This window comes from Hippopotamus amphibius, chromosome 1 (assembly GCF_030028045.1).
Source record: "Hippopotamus amphibius kiboko isolate mHipAmp2 chromosome 1, mHipAmp2.hap2, whole genome shotgun sequence".
In the NCBI taxonomy this organism is placed as follows: domain Eukaryota; kingdom Metazoa; phylum Chordata; class Mammalia; order Artiodactyla; family Hippopotamidae; genus Hippopotamus; species Hippopotamus amphibius.
The window spans coordinates 98,622,227-98,638,608 of record NC_080186.1 but is presented as its reverse complement, the minus strand read 5'-3'; the positions used below and the strand labels follow the sequence as shown (position 1 = coordinate 98,638,608).

Sequence of the window (16,382 nt, the reverse complement as noted above, 5' to 3'; positions counted from 1 at the left end):
TATAGGTACTATTGTCAGCCTTATTTTATTTTTTATTTATTTTTTATAAATTTATTTATTTATTTATTGACTGCATTGGGTCTTCGTTGCTGCACACGGGTTTTCTCTAGTTGCGGTGAGCGGGGGCTACTCCTCATTGTGCACGGGCTTCTCATTGCGGTCTGGCATCTCTTGTTGCGGAGCAGGGGCTCTAGGCTCGCAGGCTTCAGTAGTTGCGGCATTTGGGCTCAATAGTTGCTGTGGCACATAGGCTCTAGAGCGCAGGCTCAGTAGTTGTGGCACACTGGCTTAGTTGCTCCGTGGCATGTGGAGTCTTCCTGGAGCAGGGATTGATCGTGTGTCCCCTGCATTGGCAGGCAGATTCTTAACCACTGCGACACGTAGGAAGTCCCAGCCTTATTTTAAATATAAAGAAACTGAGGCAAAGGGGAAACAAGTAACATACCCTAAATCAGCTAGCTAATAAATGATAAAGCTGAGTTCCAAACTCAAGTCTGGCTCTTAACCACTATACTATTACTGCTTCTACTCACCACATTGATAGGCAGAAGAAAATCACCAACAATTAGAGTCTGAAAAGTAGCCAGTTTTCCAACACTGAAGTGAGTTCATTGTGATATAGCTCTGCTGCATTAAATATATGAAGGATGTATGGTAGCAGAAAACCCAAGGATCTTTTGTATGGTTACATAAAATGGTTTAGCTGCAAATCGGAGAAAAAGGAATTGCTTTATGTTTATATGGTTAATGTTTATATTAATGGCAAAAGTATAGTGTTAAGGAAATAACAGCAGTGGAAAATCAGTATTGTATATTAACTATAAAGACTGAGGTGACTCTGGAAATTACGGCTTCACCTCTTTCTCATGGACAGAATTGCAAACCTTGGCAGGCTTTTCAAATAGCAACCATGGCTATCCCCTAAAGCTGTGGTCTTAAAACATTTTTGTTCACACACCTCCTAAAAGAATTTTGAAAAACTATGCGTCCCTGCACACATTTTTACCTTAACATCATAAGGTTAAATAAGTGCAAAGAATGTAATTTTTAACATATTATAAATATAGAGATTTAAAAATAAAACTAGAATACCCTGTATTTGAATGTATTTTAAGGAATCTAATGACTTGATATCCACCATTATCCACTGAAACATACATGAACAAATACTCTAACAGTAGTAAATTTTATATAAGTACTTTTTCTTGTTAAACTCATATCCATTCCATACCTCTATATGATTTTATTATAATATAATTATTTTATATTTGAGAGTTTTAAAATGCTTTTCTACAATAAACAGTTTTTGTATAAATTTTTTAAAATTTATGTTTCTTTTGAAAATAAAGTTCTAAATGAAATCATGTACTTTATATTTTTGTCAAATCCTTGGAGGTACTTATTTGGCTCTTTCAGCTTTGAAAAAAGTCCTCCATATAATCTAATTGGCTGGGTGAGTTCTCATTGTCATTCCTGTCAACCGAATCAGACTTACCTTCTGACAGAGAAGTCAAATAAACATGTTAACATGCATCTATATGACAACCATCTGTCTTCTGAATTCAGATTCTAAATGGAAAGATAGATAAGTCTTGGAGCCTTGCCTTGAGCTTATCACTTGGCCAAAACAAGATTCCACTGCCTTTATTATTCCTTACTAATGCTTTCTTTGCCTTACTATGAGGATACCTTCCCTTAGGAGCTTTGATAGTAAGCTTTGATAGTAAGGGGAGAAGGGGTGCTGATAAATGGAACTGATAAAAAGTGTTATCACTCCCTCCCCACTCTACAGTATCCTTGAATTCAGAACATCCAGGGTCCAGGATGCTCTATTTCTAATGCTGAACCTCACTGTTAAATAAGTAAATGGCACAAATCCCTACTATAGGTTCCTTGATTAAACATGGTTGCTCCCAAACCCAAACTTTGAATTGTCCCTGAGACACCTGGAGATCTTTATGCTCTAGGGCAATGCACCTTGGGTGAAAAGTAAGCTTTTCTTTTGTAAAATTGGAAAAGGTAACATAGCTTTAGGAGCGCGCGGTGAGGCAGGGAGCGTATTTTGGGTAGGAAAGGAAAACCAGCATGACACATAGACACAAAATCCTCTGATTGCAAAGGAACATTCTTCAGGTAGATCAGTTATAGGAAAGAATCATATAAAGTTGAAGCTTTAGAAATTGATTCTCTTAAAACTATGTGTCCCATTTTGGTCCTTGCAAAGTTTCATGTAGTGCTTCTAGAGGTACGCATAATCCCAGTTAAAGACTGAACTAAACTTTATCCATGAATGACAATCCAGAAATGGACTGCTGGTTCCATATTGATTTTTTCAGATACTCACATAATGATTTATGTCTATAGTTTTATATTAAAAAAAGACAAATGTGTCTATATGTGTATTGTCATCTATTGATTTGTGTGTTTAGCTCAGGGCCAGCCAGCAGTGTTTTTTGGATAACTTGTTTTCATGTTTTGTTGTTTTTCTTTCAACATTTAAAGATCAGGAGATTTAACATTAATCTCCAGATTTACAATTTTAAGTTGGAAAATATGGACCCGCATTTTCACTTGGCAGTAGTCAGTTAGACCTGAGCTGTGACTCTCTCTTTCAGACAGGGCATGTGCTTTTAGTTCACTTATTTATGCTTTCTGCCTGTTTTCAAGGCATTTATATTTGTGACCCATGGTATTGGGTTGAATGATAGTCTGTTCAGCTTGTTATCATATTAGAATAGTATTTAACTTGCCAAATAGATACATTTGATTGAATTGTTAACTGCTTCTGTTATTTTTTAAGCACGTCAAGAGTTCTTAAAGAGGACAGTTGAATACTAAATCAGCATATTGCTTTAAACTATTCCTAAACCTTGTTTTAAAGGGAAGTATATGTTTTCCTTCCTCTACTTTATTTCCCCTTTCCTCTTTGGCTTAGAATTGCATTGGTTGTAAGGAATAATAAGGCTGGATAGGCCATTTGAAAACATAAGAATAAGAAAAATGCTTAATGGTGGATTAGATGACCTTACTAGAGATAGAAGAAATGCAAAGGAAAATCAGATAAGTTTTCATTTATGAAATTAGCAAAGGTTGATACTACTCAGTGTTGTTAAGGAAGCAGGGAAATAGTCACTCTCCTGCAATGCCTGAAAAAAATGTAAATTAATATAATCTCATTGAGAGGAGTTTGGAAATATTATATCCAAAATCTTTTAAAAGATGCATACATTTTAACCAACGATTCCACTTCTAAAAATGAAATATTTGGTCAGGTGTGCAAAGATAGATGTTGAAGGATGGTTATTACAGTATTTCTATATTAGAAAAAAATTATCCATCAAAAGAGAACTGGTTAAATAAATTACTCTATATACTTAATATGCTAGAGTACAAAATAACCATTTAAACTGTTAATAAAGATTGTGTCAAAATTTGACCTGAAAATATCATATAACTTAGAGAAGAGGGCCTCATCATCAACAATGGCAAATCAGATATTATGCTTGATTTGTATGTAATATTTTAATGTTTAAGCAAAATGCTATTCTTTACCTGGTTATTATCAGATGGGTGCTGACTTGCATCAGTTTGTCAAGTTCAGGAGGCATTAGCTGTCAGCTAGCTGGTGACATGTTTGATATGAGAAATGTATTTTTGTTACACAAGTAGAATATATTGTCTCCTTTTCTAAGCCAAGACTAATATTTTGTTTCCAAAGGGAAACTCAAACATTTTCCACATCATTCTTTCTGGACAGTTGTAGGTTTTGTTCCAAGAGCAACGTTCATTCATTCTCTATATTTCTTATCAAACTTGAAATAGGCCAGATAGTTTCATGGATCTGCTTTGTTTATTTGTTTGTTTAATTTTTAAGAAACTTTGGTTGGTGTGAAATTTTCATTTTGGTACAGTAGATGATAATAAAACTAATACTGTTATTCCAGAGAGATCCTAATTCAGCCTTTTTTGACTCTTGGTAGAGACTGACATTTTCCATTAATGTACTCTGAGGGTGAGTCAAAAATTATCTGCACTCTGGCTGTAGAATTTATTTTAACTTTTAGAAAAGACAAATACATCATTTTTTGACATAATCTCCTTGCTTTTCAATACACTTTGTCTATCTGTCAACAAGCTTTCATATTCCCTCATTAAAAAATATTTTAGGCTGAGCTGTGAGCCACAAATGCACTGCTGTCTTCACTTCTTCATCAGAAGTGAATCTTCATCCTCATAGGGCTGCTTTCAGGGGACTAAACAGTTGAAAGTCTGATGGAGCAGGATCAGGACTATAGGGAGGATGCTTTAACCTCAAAATGAAGTTTTTGCAGAATGTTGACAGTGTGGGCAGAAGTGCACACTCTCAGACCACAAAAAACAAATTACTTCATGCTGCTCTTCTTTTGTGCAAATCACAAGTGGGGCACCCGTTTCTGCTCCCACCGCAGTTACAAATGAACTTATGTAACACATTCACACCTGCACAGCAGTGACTGGGGAGACAGTAGCCTTGAATGGACAGTGCTGATAAGACAGTGCAGCCAACAGAAGTTTTAATATAATTGGAGTGCGGATAGTTTTGTGACTCATCCTTATATTTTCTAAGTTAATTCCTTTTTTGCCCCCTTTTTACACAAAATGCAAATTCAAACATTCTTCATGGATTTAATCATTGATTAGATGAATGCTTTGTTTTTTTAAGTTTTTTGTATATTTTTAACACTTCCATGGAACCTTTTCAAGAGGATTAAAAAAACTAGAATATTTCATACATTATAATCTGATGTCAATTTTACTATGCATTTAGATATATAAATGTTCATGTATAAAAGTGATGTAATTAAGTACCATCTATGTTATTATTCATATAAATCAGAGAAATAATATTTTAATTTCTATTTTATGTGAAGCTTCCAAATTTAATGTAAATTTCTCATAAGGTTAATGTGAGCCATCACCCCAATTTCTTGTTTCTTATGTTTAAGAACATGTTATTTAAATCTTTGTTTACTCTTCTAACTCATTCTTCATACATTTTGCATGAGATAATTTATGTTTACCATCTCATCTACTTTTTGGAATATTTTTCCTACAGTTATGCAGAAGGCATGGAGGGAAAGAAATCCTCCAGCTCGAATCAAAGCAGCCTATCAAGCTTTAGAATTAAACAATGAGTAAGTTTGAAATATATGGAAAATAAGTTTATTTTTGAAGGAAAACCAGGCAAATGATTTTGTTTTCTTTTTAATGTTCCTAAGACACAGAGGAGTTGTTAATAGTCCCCTTTCTCTTTTTGCATATAGAGACAAAATTTGCAGTGTTCATTGACATTTGTATTTTGCTTCTGAAATTGTAAACTTATCTATGCTTTTGAATAGAAATTATTCTAGAAATACTTTTTAAAAGGGAGAATGCTGATCTAATTGATGATAATACTTGATCATTAAAAAGTACTAAAATATGCTACCTGTTTTAATTTTGTTTTTCATTTAAGTCATTTATTTAAAGCATTCATTCAGTCCTGAGAACTGTAGTTGCTAGTTGGATTGGACGCATGGGAAGGGAATTCCAAATAAGTAAAACATGGCTCTAATTTAATTTTTTAATGTTAGCAGCATTTATTTTTTTTTACAACTCCTTGTATCAACTTTATATTTTGAAAAGACAAAATGTAAAATCATAAGTGAACTTAATATTTAAATGGGACATATCAATAAGTATTAATCTAATATTAAATAAATGCCAAGGGTAAAATTTGGCCCCAGTTGGGATTAATCAAGGAATACCTCCTGAATAATGTGAACTTATTATTAGTATTGTCCCCGTGCCCCTCCTTCCTCCCCTACCAGAGATACATTAATCCTTATTAAGACTTACCCAAGGTGGAACAAAAATGGCAGTGTAGGGAACTCAACAAGCAGTGAGTCAATTTATTGAAACTCTGAAAACTAATCAAAGTTTAATGCAACCTGGAGAATGCTTAATCAATTTTAAAAAATAGCTGAATTTCTGTAAGAGAGCTTTGTGGTGTTTTAACTTATACTGACCCTATCCTCCACTCCCTAGTTCAATGACAGCCTTGAGGACAACAGTCTGCCTTCTGGGTATAATTCCTACTATCAAGGGAAGCACAGGACCTTATTCTCAAAGAATTGTGGTTGTTTATTTTGACAAGTCTGGTGACTCCTTCAGGAGCTCAAAGGGCTTGCCTTTATTTTGGTTAATTCGAAACTCTCCCAGCACTGACACAGCTACACTGGGGGGGCATTTGTTGAAAATATTTAAAGGCAAATGTATTAACCCCTGCTGCCAGGAGTAACTGATAACAACTGGGGCAAACAATAGACAAACTAGAAAGCTTGGGAGGAAAGACTGGGGAATGAGAAACTTTGGGAAATAAAGGCTCTCAAAAGCTTCCACATATTCCTGGGACTCTCAAAGGCTCCACACATGCCCAAGGTTGGGCACCTCCTCAGAAAGGACTTAAGGAGGCCCTAAGCTCTCATATTTGTCTGACTTTCAGGTTCTGTACAAACAAAATGAAAGCTAAGGCAGAGTTGTAAACTGGCTCACTGAATGTTGAAGGTATGCCTCAATACACACACACAACCCATCTGCAAAGACTTGTTTTTGGTTATGCTTTTAGTTTCAAGTATTTGGGGCAATCTATCAAATCACTGACTAACCATTAAGCTAAAGGAGCAGAGACTTCAGTGGTCACGCATGACAGATTCCAAACTTTACAAAATCATTTCAGAAAAGTCATTACACATAAAAACAGAAGGAAAGATCAATGGAATAGGATAGAGAACGCAGAGGTAAGCCCAAACACATATGGGCACCTTATCTTTGACAAAGGAGGCAAGAATATACAATGGAAAAAAGACAGCCTCTTCAATAAGTGGTGCTGGGAAAATTGGACAGCTACATGTAAAAGAATGAAATTAGAACACTTCCTAACACCATACACAAAAATAAACTCCAAATGGATTAAAGACCTGCATGTAAGGTCAGACACTATAAAATTCCTAGAGGAAAACATAGGCAGAACACTCTATGACATCCATCAAAGCAAGATCCTTTTGGACCCACCTCCTAGAATCATGGAAATAAAATCAAGAATAAACAAATGGGACCTCATGAAACTTAAAAGCTTTTGCACAGCAAAAGAAACCATAAACAAGACAAGAAGGCAACCCTCAGAATGGGAGAAAATAGTTGTCTATGAAACAATGGACAAAGGATTAACCTTCAAAATATATAAGCAGCTCATGCAGCTTCATACCAAAAAAGCAAATAACCCAATCCACAAATGGGCGGAAGACCTAAATAGACATTTCTCCAAAGAAGACATACAGATGGCCAACAAACACATGAAAAGATGCTCAACATCACTAATCATCAGAGAAATGCAAGTCAAAGCCACAATGAGGTATCACCTCACACTGATCAGAATGGCCATCATCACAAAATCTGGAAACAACAAATGTTGGAGAGGGTGTGGAGAAAAGGGAACTCTCCTGCACGGTTGGTGGGAATGTAAGTTGGTACAGCCACTATGGAAAACAGTTTGGAGGTCCCTTAAAAAACTAAAAATAGAACTACCATATGACCCAGTAATCCCACTACTGGGCATATACCCAGAGAAAACCATAATCCGAAAAGAAACATGTACCATAATGTTTATTGCAGCACTATTTACAATAGCCCGGACATGGAAGCAACCTAAATGCCCATCAACAAATGAATGGATAAAGAAGATGTGGCATATATATACAATGGAATATTACTCAGCCATAAAAAGAAATGAAATGGAGCTATATGTAATGAGGTGGATAGACCTAGAGTCTGTCATACAGGGTGAAGTAAGTCAGAAAGAGAAAGACAAATATTGTATGCTAACTCACATATATGGAATCTAAAAATGGTACTGATGAACTGAGTGACAAGACAAGAATAAGGACGCAGATGCAGAGAATATACTGGAGAACTTGAGGATTGGGGGGGTGGGGGGTGAAGGGGAAGCTGAGACAAAGTGAGAGAGTAGCATAGACATATATATACTACCAACTGTAAAATAGATAGCCAGTGGGAAGTTGCTGTACAACAAAAGGAGTTCAACTTGAGGATGGATGATGCCTTAGAGGATTGGGATGGGGAGGGTGGGGGGATTTGGGGGGGGAATATGGGGATATGTATATAAAAACAGATGATTGAACTTGGTTTACCCCCAAAAAATATAATAAATAAATAAAATGAAAAAAGATAAACATGTAAAAAAAAAGTCATTATACAAACAACTATAAGCAGCAACAGTAATCTCTGGGGAGGAGAGGACATCTGATTTCCAGAGTTTCTAGATTATAATAAATTTCTAGTTTTCAACCAAATAATTATGACATGCAAAGAAGCAAAATTTGCCCTACACAGAGAAAAGAAGGAAATGAATAGAAACTGTCCTTGAGGAAGCCCAGACTTTGGTCTTTGTAGACAAAAACTTTAAATCAACTGTTTAAAGTATGCTCAAAGAGGTAAAGGAAGCCATGTACAAAAAACTAAAGGAAACCATAAGAATTATATCTCACGATTAAAGAATATCAGTAAAGAGGTAGAAATAATAAAAAAGAACTAAATAGAAATTCTAGAGTTGAAAAGTATAACTGAAATCTGAAATTTCCTGTAGAGGTTCAGCAGAAGATCTGAACAGGCAGAAGAAATCAGCAAACTTGATTTAGGTCAAAAATAAAACAATGAAGGAAAGTGATCAGAGCCTAAGAAACCTGTGGGACACTGTTAAACATACTTACCTGTGCATAATGGAGTCCCAGAAAGAAGGGGAGAGAGAGAGAGAAAGGGGCAAAAAGACTATTTAAAGAAATAATGGCTGAAAAGATCCCAAATTTGATGAAAGGTATGCATCTACACATCCAGGATGTCAATGAACCACAAGTATGACTTACTCAAAAGACATCCACAGTGAGACACACTATAATCAAGCTTTCGAAAGCCAAAGATAAGGAGAACCTGCAAGCAGCAAGAGAGAAGCAACTCATCACATGTAAGTGATCCTGAAAAAGATTAACGCTGATTTCTCATCAGAAACCATATAAGGCAGTGGGATAACATAGTCAAAGTTCAGAAAGAAAAAAAAAAACTGTCAGCTAAGGATCCTATGCACAGCAACCTTATCCTTCAAAAAAATGGAGAAATTAAGACATTCCCAGATAAACAAAAACAGAGAGTTCAATGCTAGTAGACTTGTCTTACAAGAAATGCTACAAGGAGTCCTTCAGGCTGAAGTAAAAGGATACTGGACAGTCTTGATTCCACACAAAGCAGTAAAGAACACCAGTAAAAGTAACTACATAGGCAAATAAAAAAGTCAAATTAACTTTTTTTCTTTTTGGTTTGCAGTTCTTTTTATCTATGTGACTTAAAAGACAGCTATGTAAAACAGTCATTATAAATCTATGTTGATGGGTATACAGTTTGTAACGTTGCAACTTGTGACCATAGCAACATAAGGGTTGGGGAGAAGAGCTATATAGGAGCAAAGTTTTGTATACTATTGAAACTAAATTAGTATTAATTTGTAGTATATTGTTATAAGTTAAGATGTTAAATATAATTGTTAACTGTTTACTAAGGAATAACAAAAAAAATATGATGAAATAATGGAATCAAAAGGGTATAGTAAACACTCTATGACATGCATCAAAGCAAGATCCTTTTGGACCCACCTTCTAGAATCATGGAAATAAAATCAAGAATAAACAAATGGGACCTCATGAAACTTAAAAGCTTTTGCACAGTGAAAGAAACCATAAACAGAACAAGAAGACAAGCCTCAGAATGGGAGAAAATACTTGCCAACAAAGCAATGGAGAAAGGATTAATCTCCAGAATACACAAGCAGCTCATACAGCTTAATACCAAAAAAGCAAATAACCCAATCCACAAATGGGCGGAAGACCTAAATAGACATTTCTCCAAAGAAGACATGCAGATGGCCAATAAACACATGAAAAGATGCTCAACATCACTAATCATCAGAGAAATGCAAGTCAAAACTACAATGAGGTATCACCTCACACCAGTCAGAAAGGCCATCATCAAAAAATCTAGAGACAATAAATGTTGGAGAGGGTGTGGAGAAAAGGGAACTCTCCTGCACGGTTGGTGGGAATGTAAGTTGGTACAGCCACTATGGAAAACAGTTTGGAGGTTCCTTAAAAAACTAAAAATAGAACTACCATATGACCCAGTAATCCCACTACTGGGCATATACCCAGAGAAAACCATAATCCGAAAAGAAACATGTACCATAATGTTTATTGCAGCACTATTTACAATAGCCCGGACATGGAAGCAACCTAAATGCCCATCAACAGATGAATGGATAAAGAAGATGTGGCACATATATACAATGCAATATTACTCAGCCATAGAAAGGGATGAAATGGAGCTATATGTAATGAGGTGGATAGACCTAGAGTCTGTCATACAGAGTGAAGTAAGCCAGAAAGAGAAAAACAAATACTGTATGCTAACTCATATATACGGAATATAAAAAAAAAAAAAGGTACTGATGAACCCAGTGACAGGGCAAGAATAAGGATGCAGATGCAGAGAATGGACTGGAGGACACAGGGTTGGGGGGAGGGCGAAGGGGAAGCTGGGATGAAGTGAGAGAGTAGCATAGACACATTTACACTACCAACTATAAAAATAGGTAGCTAGTGGGAAGTTGCTCTATGACAAAGGGAGATCAACTCAATGATGTGTGATGCCTTAGAGGGGCAGGACAGGGAGGGTGGGAAGGAGTCGCGGGAGGGAGGGGATATGGCGATCTATGTATAAATACAGCTGATTCACTTTGGTGTACCTCAAAAGCTGGTTCAAGAGTGTAAAGCAATTATATTCCAATAAAGAACTTAAAAGAAAAAAAAGGAATTGGCTCCACAAAAAAACAAAACAAAAACAAACAAAAAGGGTTTATTAGAAAATATCTAACAGAAAAGAAGGCAATAATGCAGGAAATGAGAACAAAAAAAAGGACATATAGAAAACAAATAGGGAAATGGCAGGAACAATTCCTTTCTTATCACTAAGTACTTAAAGGTAAATAGATTAAACTCTCCAATTAAAAGGCATTGATTGGCAGAATGGATAGGAAAAAAAGGTAGTCCAACTATATGCTGTTTACAAGAGATTCTTTAGACACAAAGACACAAAGAAGTACAAAGTAAAAGTGTAGAAAAAAATATTCCATGCAAATAGTAACCAAAGAGAGATGGAGTGGCTAAGCTAATATTCAACAAAATAGACTTTAAGACAAAAATTTTTACAAAACAAAGAATGACATTATATAATGGCAAAAGAGTTTCAATTCATCAAGAAGATACAATTATAAACTTACATACATCTGATAACAGAGCCCCAAAATATATGAAGAAAAAACTGACAGAATTGAAGAAATAAAAAGTTCAACAATAATAGTTGCAGACATTAACACTACATTTTCAATAATGGATAGAATAACTAGACAGAAGATAAACAAGGAAATAGAAGACTTGAACAACATTATAAACAAACTGGACATAACACATCTATATAACACGCTACCCAACAACATCTCAAACGTACATGGAACATTCTCCAGGACATCATAGTTAGGACATGAACAATTCTCAATAAACTTAAAATGATTGAAATCCTATAAACTATCCACCCTCACTACAGTGGAATGAAATTAGAAGTCAGTAACAGAAGGAAATGTAGAAATTTCACAATATTGGAATATGTGGAAATTAAACAAACTTTTAAACAACCAATGAGTCAAAGAAGAAATCACAAGATAAATTAGAAAAATACTTTGGGATGAGTGAAAATGAAAACATAACTTACCAAAAAGTTATGAAATACAACAAAAGCAGTGAGTGCTCAGAGGAAAACTTATAGCTGTAAATACCTTCATTAATAAAGAAAGATCTTAAATCAAGAACTTAACTTTATACCTTTAGAACTAGAAAATGAAGAGCCAATTAAATTCCAAGCAGAAGGGAGGGAGTGATAAAGATTAGTGATATAAACAAAATAGAAAATAGAAAAACAATAGACAGAATTGATGAAACTAATGGTTGGTTTTTTTTAAAAGATCAACAAACTTGACAGGCTTTAAGCTAGACTGACCAATTAAAAAGGAGAGAAGACTCAGCTTACTTAAAATCAAGAATGAAACTGGGGACATTACTACTGACCTTAAAGAAATTAAAAATATTGTAAGAGAATATTGTAAACAATTGTATGCCAAATTGGATAACTTGCATGAAAAAGGACAAATTCCTAGAAATGCACAAGCTACCAAAACTGACTCAAGAAGAAACAGAAAATCTGAATAGACCCATAACAAATGAAGACATTAAATCAGTAATTAAATTAAATTACATTAAATTAATGTCAGTAATGTAATTAATCTCCAAACTTCCAAACAAAGCAAGCCCAGGACTAGATTGCTTCACCAGTGAATTCTACCAAACTCTTAAAGAAGAATTAATACCAGTCCTTCTCAAACTCTTCAAAGAAATAGAAGAGGAAGTAATTCTTCCTAGCTTATTCAGTGAAGCCAGTATTATTCTCATACCAAAAACAAAGACATCATAAGAAACACAGACTACACACTAATATTCAATGTGAATATAGATGCAGAAATTTTTAACAAAATACTAGCACACCAAATCCAGCAGCAGATTAAAAGAATTATACACCATGACCAAGTGGGATTATCCCAGGAAGGCAAGGGCGGTTTAACATGTGAAAATCAGTCAATGCAAGACACCACATTAATAGAAAAAGGACAAGAACCACATAATCATCTCTGTTGATGCTGAAAAAGTATTTGACAAAATCCAACACCATTTTATTATAAAAACAAATAGGGAATGTAAGAAAACTTCCTTAAAGCGATAAAGGACATCTATGAAAAACCTACAGCTAACTACATACTTGAGACTGAAAGGCTGAAATCTTGCCATCTAAGGCCGAGAATAAGGCAAAAATGTCTGCTCTTGCCACTTTTATTTAACATTGTACTGGAGGTGCTAGTCAGTGCCCTTAGGCAAGAAGGGGGGAAATTACTTTCATATCAGAAAGGAAGAAGTAAAACTATCTCTGTTCACAGATGAAATGATCTTATGTATAGGAAACCCTCAAAAATCCACCAAAAAACAATTGGAGCTAATAAAAGAGTTCAACAAAGTTGCAGGATACAAGATCAACATAAAATCAGTTGTATTTTACAGTAGCAATGAACAATCTAAAAAGGAAATTAAGAAAACAGTTCCATTTACAATAACATCAAAAATATTAAAACCCTTAAGAATAAATTTAACCGAGGAGGCGCAAGACTTGTACACCGAAAACTACAAAGTATTATCATAAGAAGTTAAAGAGGACCTAATTAAATGGAAAGACATCTCGTGTTTATGGATTGGAAGACATTGTTAAGATGTTAGTACTTCTCAAGGTGATCTACAAATTCAGTGCAGTCTCCATCAAAATTTCAATTTCAAGTTTTGCAGAAATGGACAAACTTATCCTAAAATACGGCATTACAAGAGACTTAAGGTAGCCAAAACAATCTTGAGAAAGAACAAAGTTGGAGGACTCACTTCCTGATTTCCAAACTTACTATGAAGCTACAGCAATTAAATCATAAGAATAGCCATCTAGATTAATGGAATCAAATTGAGAGTCCAGAAATAAACCCATACATCTATGCTAAATTGATTTTTGACAAGGGTGCCAAGACCATTCAATGTGGGAAAGAGTCTTTTCAACAAATGGTAACAGCTGGATAACTACGTACAAAAGTCTGTATATCCTTAACTCACACCATACACAATTAATTAAAAATTAAAGACCTAATTTAAGAGCTAAAACTATAAAACTCTTCGAAGAAAACAGCAAATTTTCATGACCGTCCATTTGGCAGTGGTTACTTAGATATGACACCAAAAGCACAAGCAACAAAAAGAAAATTAGATAAATTAGACTTCATCAAAATTAAAAGCTTTTGTGCATCAAAGGATACTGTCAAGAAAGGATACAGGATGAGAGAAAATATTTGCGAGTCATATTTGATATATCTAGAATATATAAAGAACTCTTAGGTTAAACAACTCAATAATGAAAGGACAACCCAATTAAAAATGGGCAAAGGACTTGAATAGACATTTCTTCAAGGAAGATATACAAATGACCAAAAAGTACATAAAAAGATGCTCAACGTCATTCATCATAAGGGAAATGAAAATGAAAAACACGAGATACTCCTTCACAAGAGGCATATAACGACAATAACAGACCAAAAACAAAACCAAAAAACAGAAAGTGTTTATAAACAACCAAAATTTGTTACTAAGTCTAAGCTTGTACTATTTGCCACAGGAAAGGCCAGTAATTGAGAGACGAGCTGTTGGGGCAAGAAATAATGACTTTATTCGAAGATCCAGCAAACTGAGAAGATAGTGGGCTCATGCCCCAAAGAACCATCTTGCCTGAGTTAGAATTCAGTCTTCTTTTATACTAAAAGGGGAGGGAGTAAAGTCAAACATTTCCTGATTCCCATCAGCCTCTGGAAAGAATGTGTTAATTTCTTCCTCCCTGCAGTCATTCACAGGTGGGCTTGGTCAAGATGTTTCCTGTGAGTTAAACAAAAGTATTTTAGTGTAATTCTCATCACCTGGGAGGCAGGGTGCTGAGAGTTGGGTCATTATGTATAATTTAAGTTTATATGCAACATCCTTTTAGTGATTAACTTGTAATAGGTTACAAAAGGTTCTTACCTATTACAGAAAGTATAGGTAAAGATACGGAAATGTGGTGTAGGGTAAGGGGACATACCCCAAAGAAAATACTTGCTTTACCACTTTACTCAAAATTGCCTTGCTTGCTTTCTTTATAGCTGTGCCACTGCATATGTTCTGCTGGCTGAGGAAGAAGCAACAACTATTGTAGATGCTGAAAGGTTATTTAAACAGGCACTCAAGGCAGGAGAAACAATTTATAGGCGATCACAGCAGTGCCAGCACCAAAGTCCTCAGCATGAAGCTCAACTGAGTAAGTGAATTTGAACTTTCACCTGTCTTTTAGTTCCTGCAACTTCCTCTTTTATCTATAAAACACAAAAAGCAGAAATTTTTAAAAACTTAATACTTAAAGGTTTGCTGCTTTTCATAAGGATAGCAAATCTACTCAAGTCAGCAAGACAGAAATCCGTATTAGAGAATGCTTGTGGCAGGGAACAGATCTGCTCTGGTTGTTGAGAGATGTGTTGCTCTGAAACTTAACAATAATTTATTTCATGCGAAAATTGGGCTGGTCATTGGAGAAACACAACTCAAAAATATTCAAGATTCAAGAGAACCTTCTAGTAATGATAAGCAGCTATTACCTTTATCCTCACTCTTACCCAAGCAGTGGTAGAGGTATATCATTTGGTTTGCTCTTCAGACTGTATATATCACCATATAGTGCCCGGGAGTGGCCCTTTAGCACCAAACCAGTCTTATACTTGGTATTGACTATTTCTTTGGTTGATTTTTCTCTGTGATGTGTTTGAGATCATACGGGCCATAGCAACTGAGGTCCTTTTTTTCAACTCTTAGGCATACTGTCCCAGTAGTGATTGAGACACTCTTACCAAAGATGTTAGAACCTGTAATGCTGCTACTTCCTGTTATTTTGTGTGGCCAGAGGGTTTTAGTTTCATGATTTTGGCAGATAGTGGGCAATAAATTGAAATATGTTTATATAATGCATTATTTGCTGGCAGTTAAGTTCTAAATCTTTTGTTTGTGGAAATTAAAATTTGGATAACGTTTTCTCTCTAAACTAAATATTGATGTATATAGTGTGTTTTATTAATGCATGTTGTTGTAACACACAACTGTGGGAATATATATTTTTGCAGTCTGGAACTAATGAAACTACGTCCATAAAAAAGTTGTGCCATTTGTCCTTGTATAATCTCAATATAGTTATGAGATAGTTCCAGAAATATTTGTTAGCCCTTTCTAGAAGTAGTTTTGTAGTTTGTTGGTTACTTGCTGTTGAGCAAAAATTTACACTAGCATGAAATTTTTGTTTTGAATATCTTTTGTTTGTCAGTTAAGATAATAGAGAATGTTGAAATAGTAGATTGTTTATGTGGAAACTTAATAATGTTATTTCTTCCTATTAATGTATGTTTCTTTTATTTTAATGGTAAAATCTACTTGCCAAATATACCCAATTACTTATATATACTGTACTCAGATTATTTAATGTTAGAGGCAAAAGTAGTTCTCTCTCTATATATATTTTTAAGCTTGTAACATAAA

At 34.9% G+C, this 16,382-nt stretch overlaps 1 protein-coding gene across 9 annotated transcripts in view; it reads left to right on the top strand.

The window, feature by feature from the left end:
* Positions 1-16,382, top strand: part of ST7L (suppression of tumorigenicity 7 like) — a 144,229-nt gene that overhangs the window by 13,686 nt on the left and 114,161 nt on the right. For all 9 annotated transcript variants that reach the window (XR_009055530.1, XR_009055534.1, XR_009055547.1 and 6 more), the window contains exons 6-7: positions 5,096-5,174; positions 14,966-15,120. Coding sequence is in view for 6 of the 9 variants with exons in the window: in XM_057749469.1 (XP_057605452.1) it covers positions 5,096-5,174; positions 14,966-15,120 (234 nt within the window). In the remaining 3 variants the exon portion in view is untranslated. The remainder of the gene's footprint in view (positions 1-5,095; positions 5,175-14,965; positions 15,121-16,382) is intronic.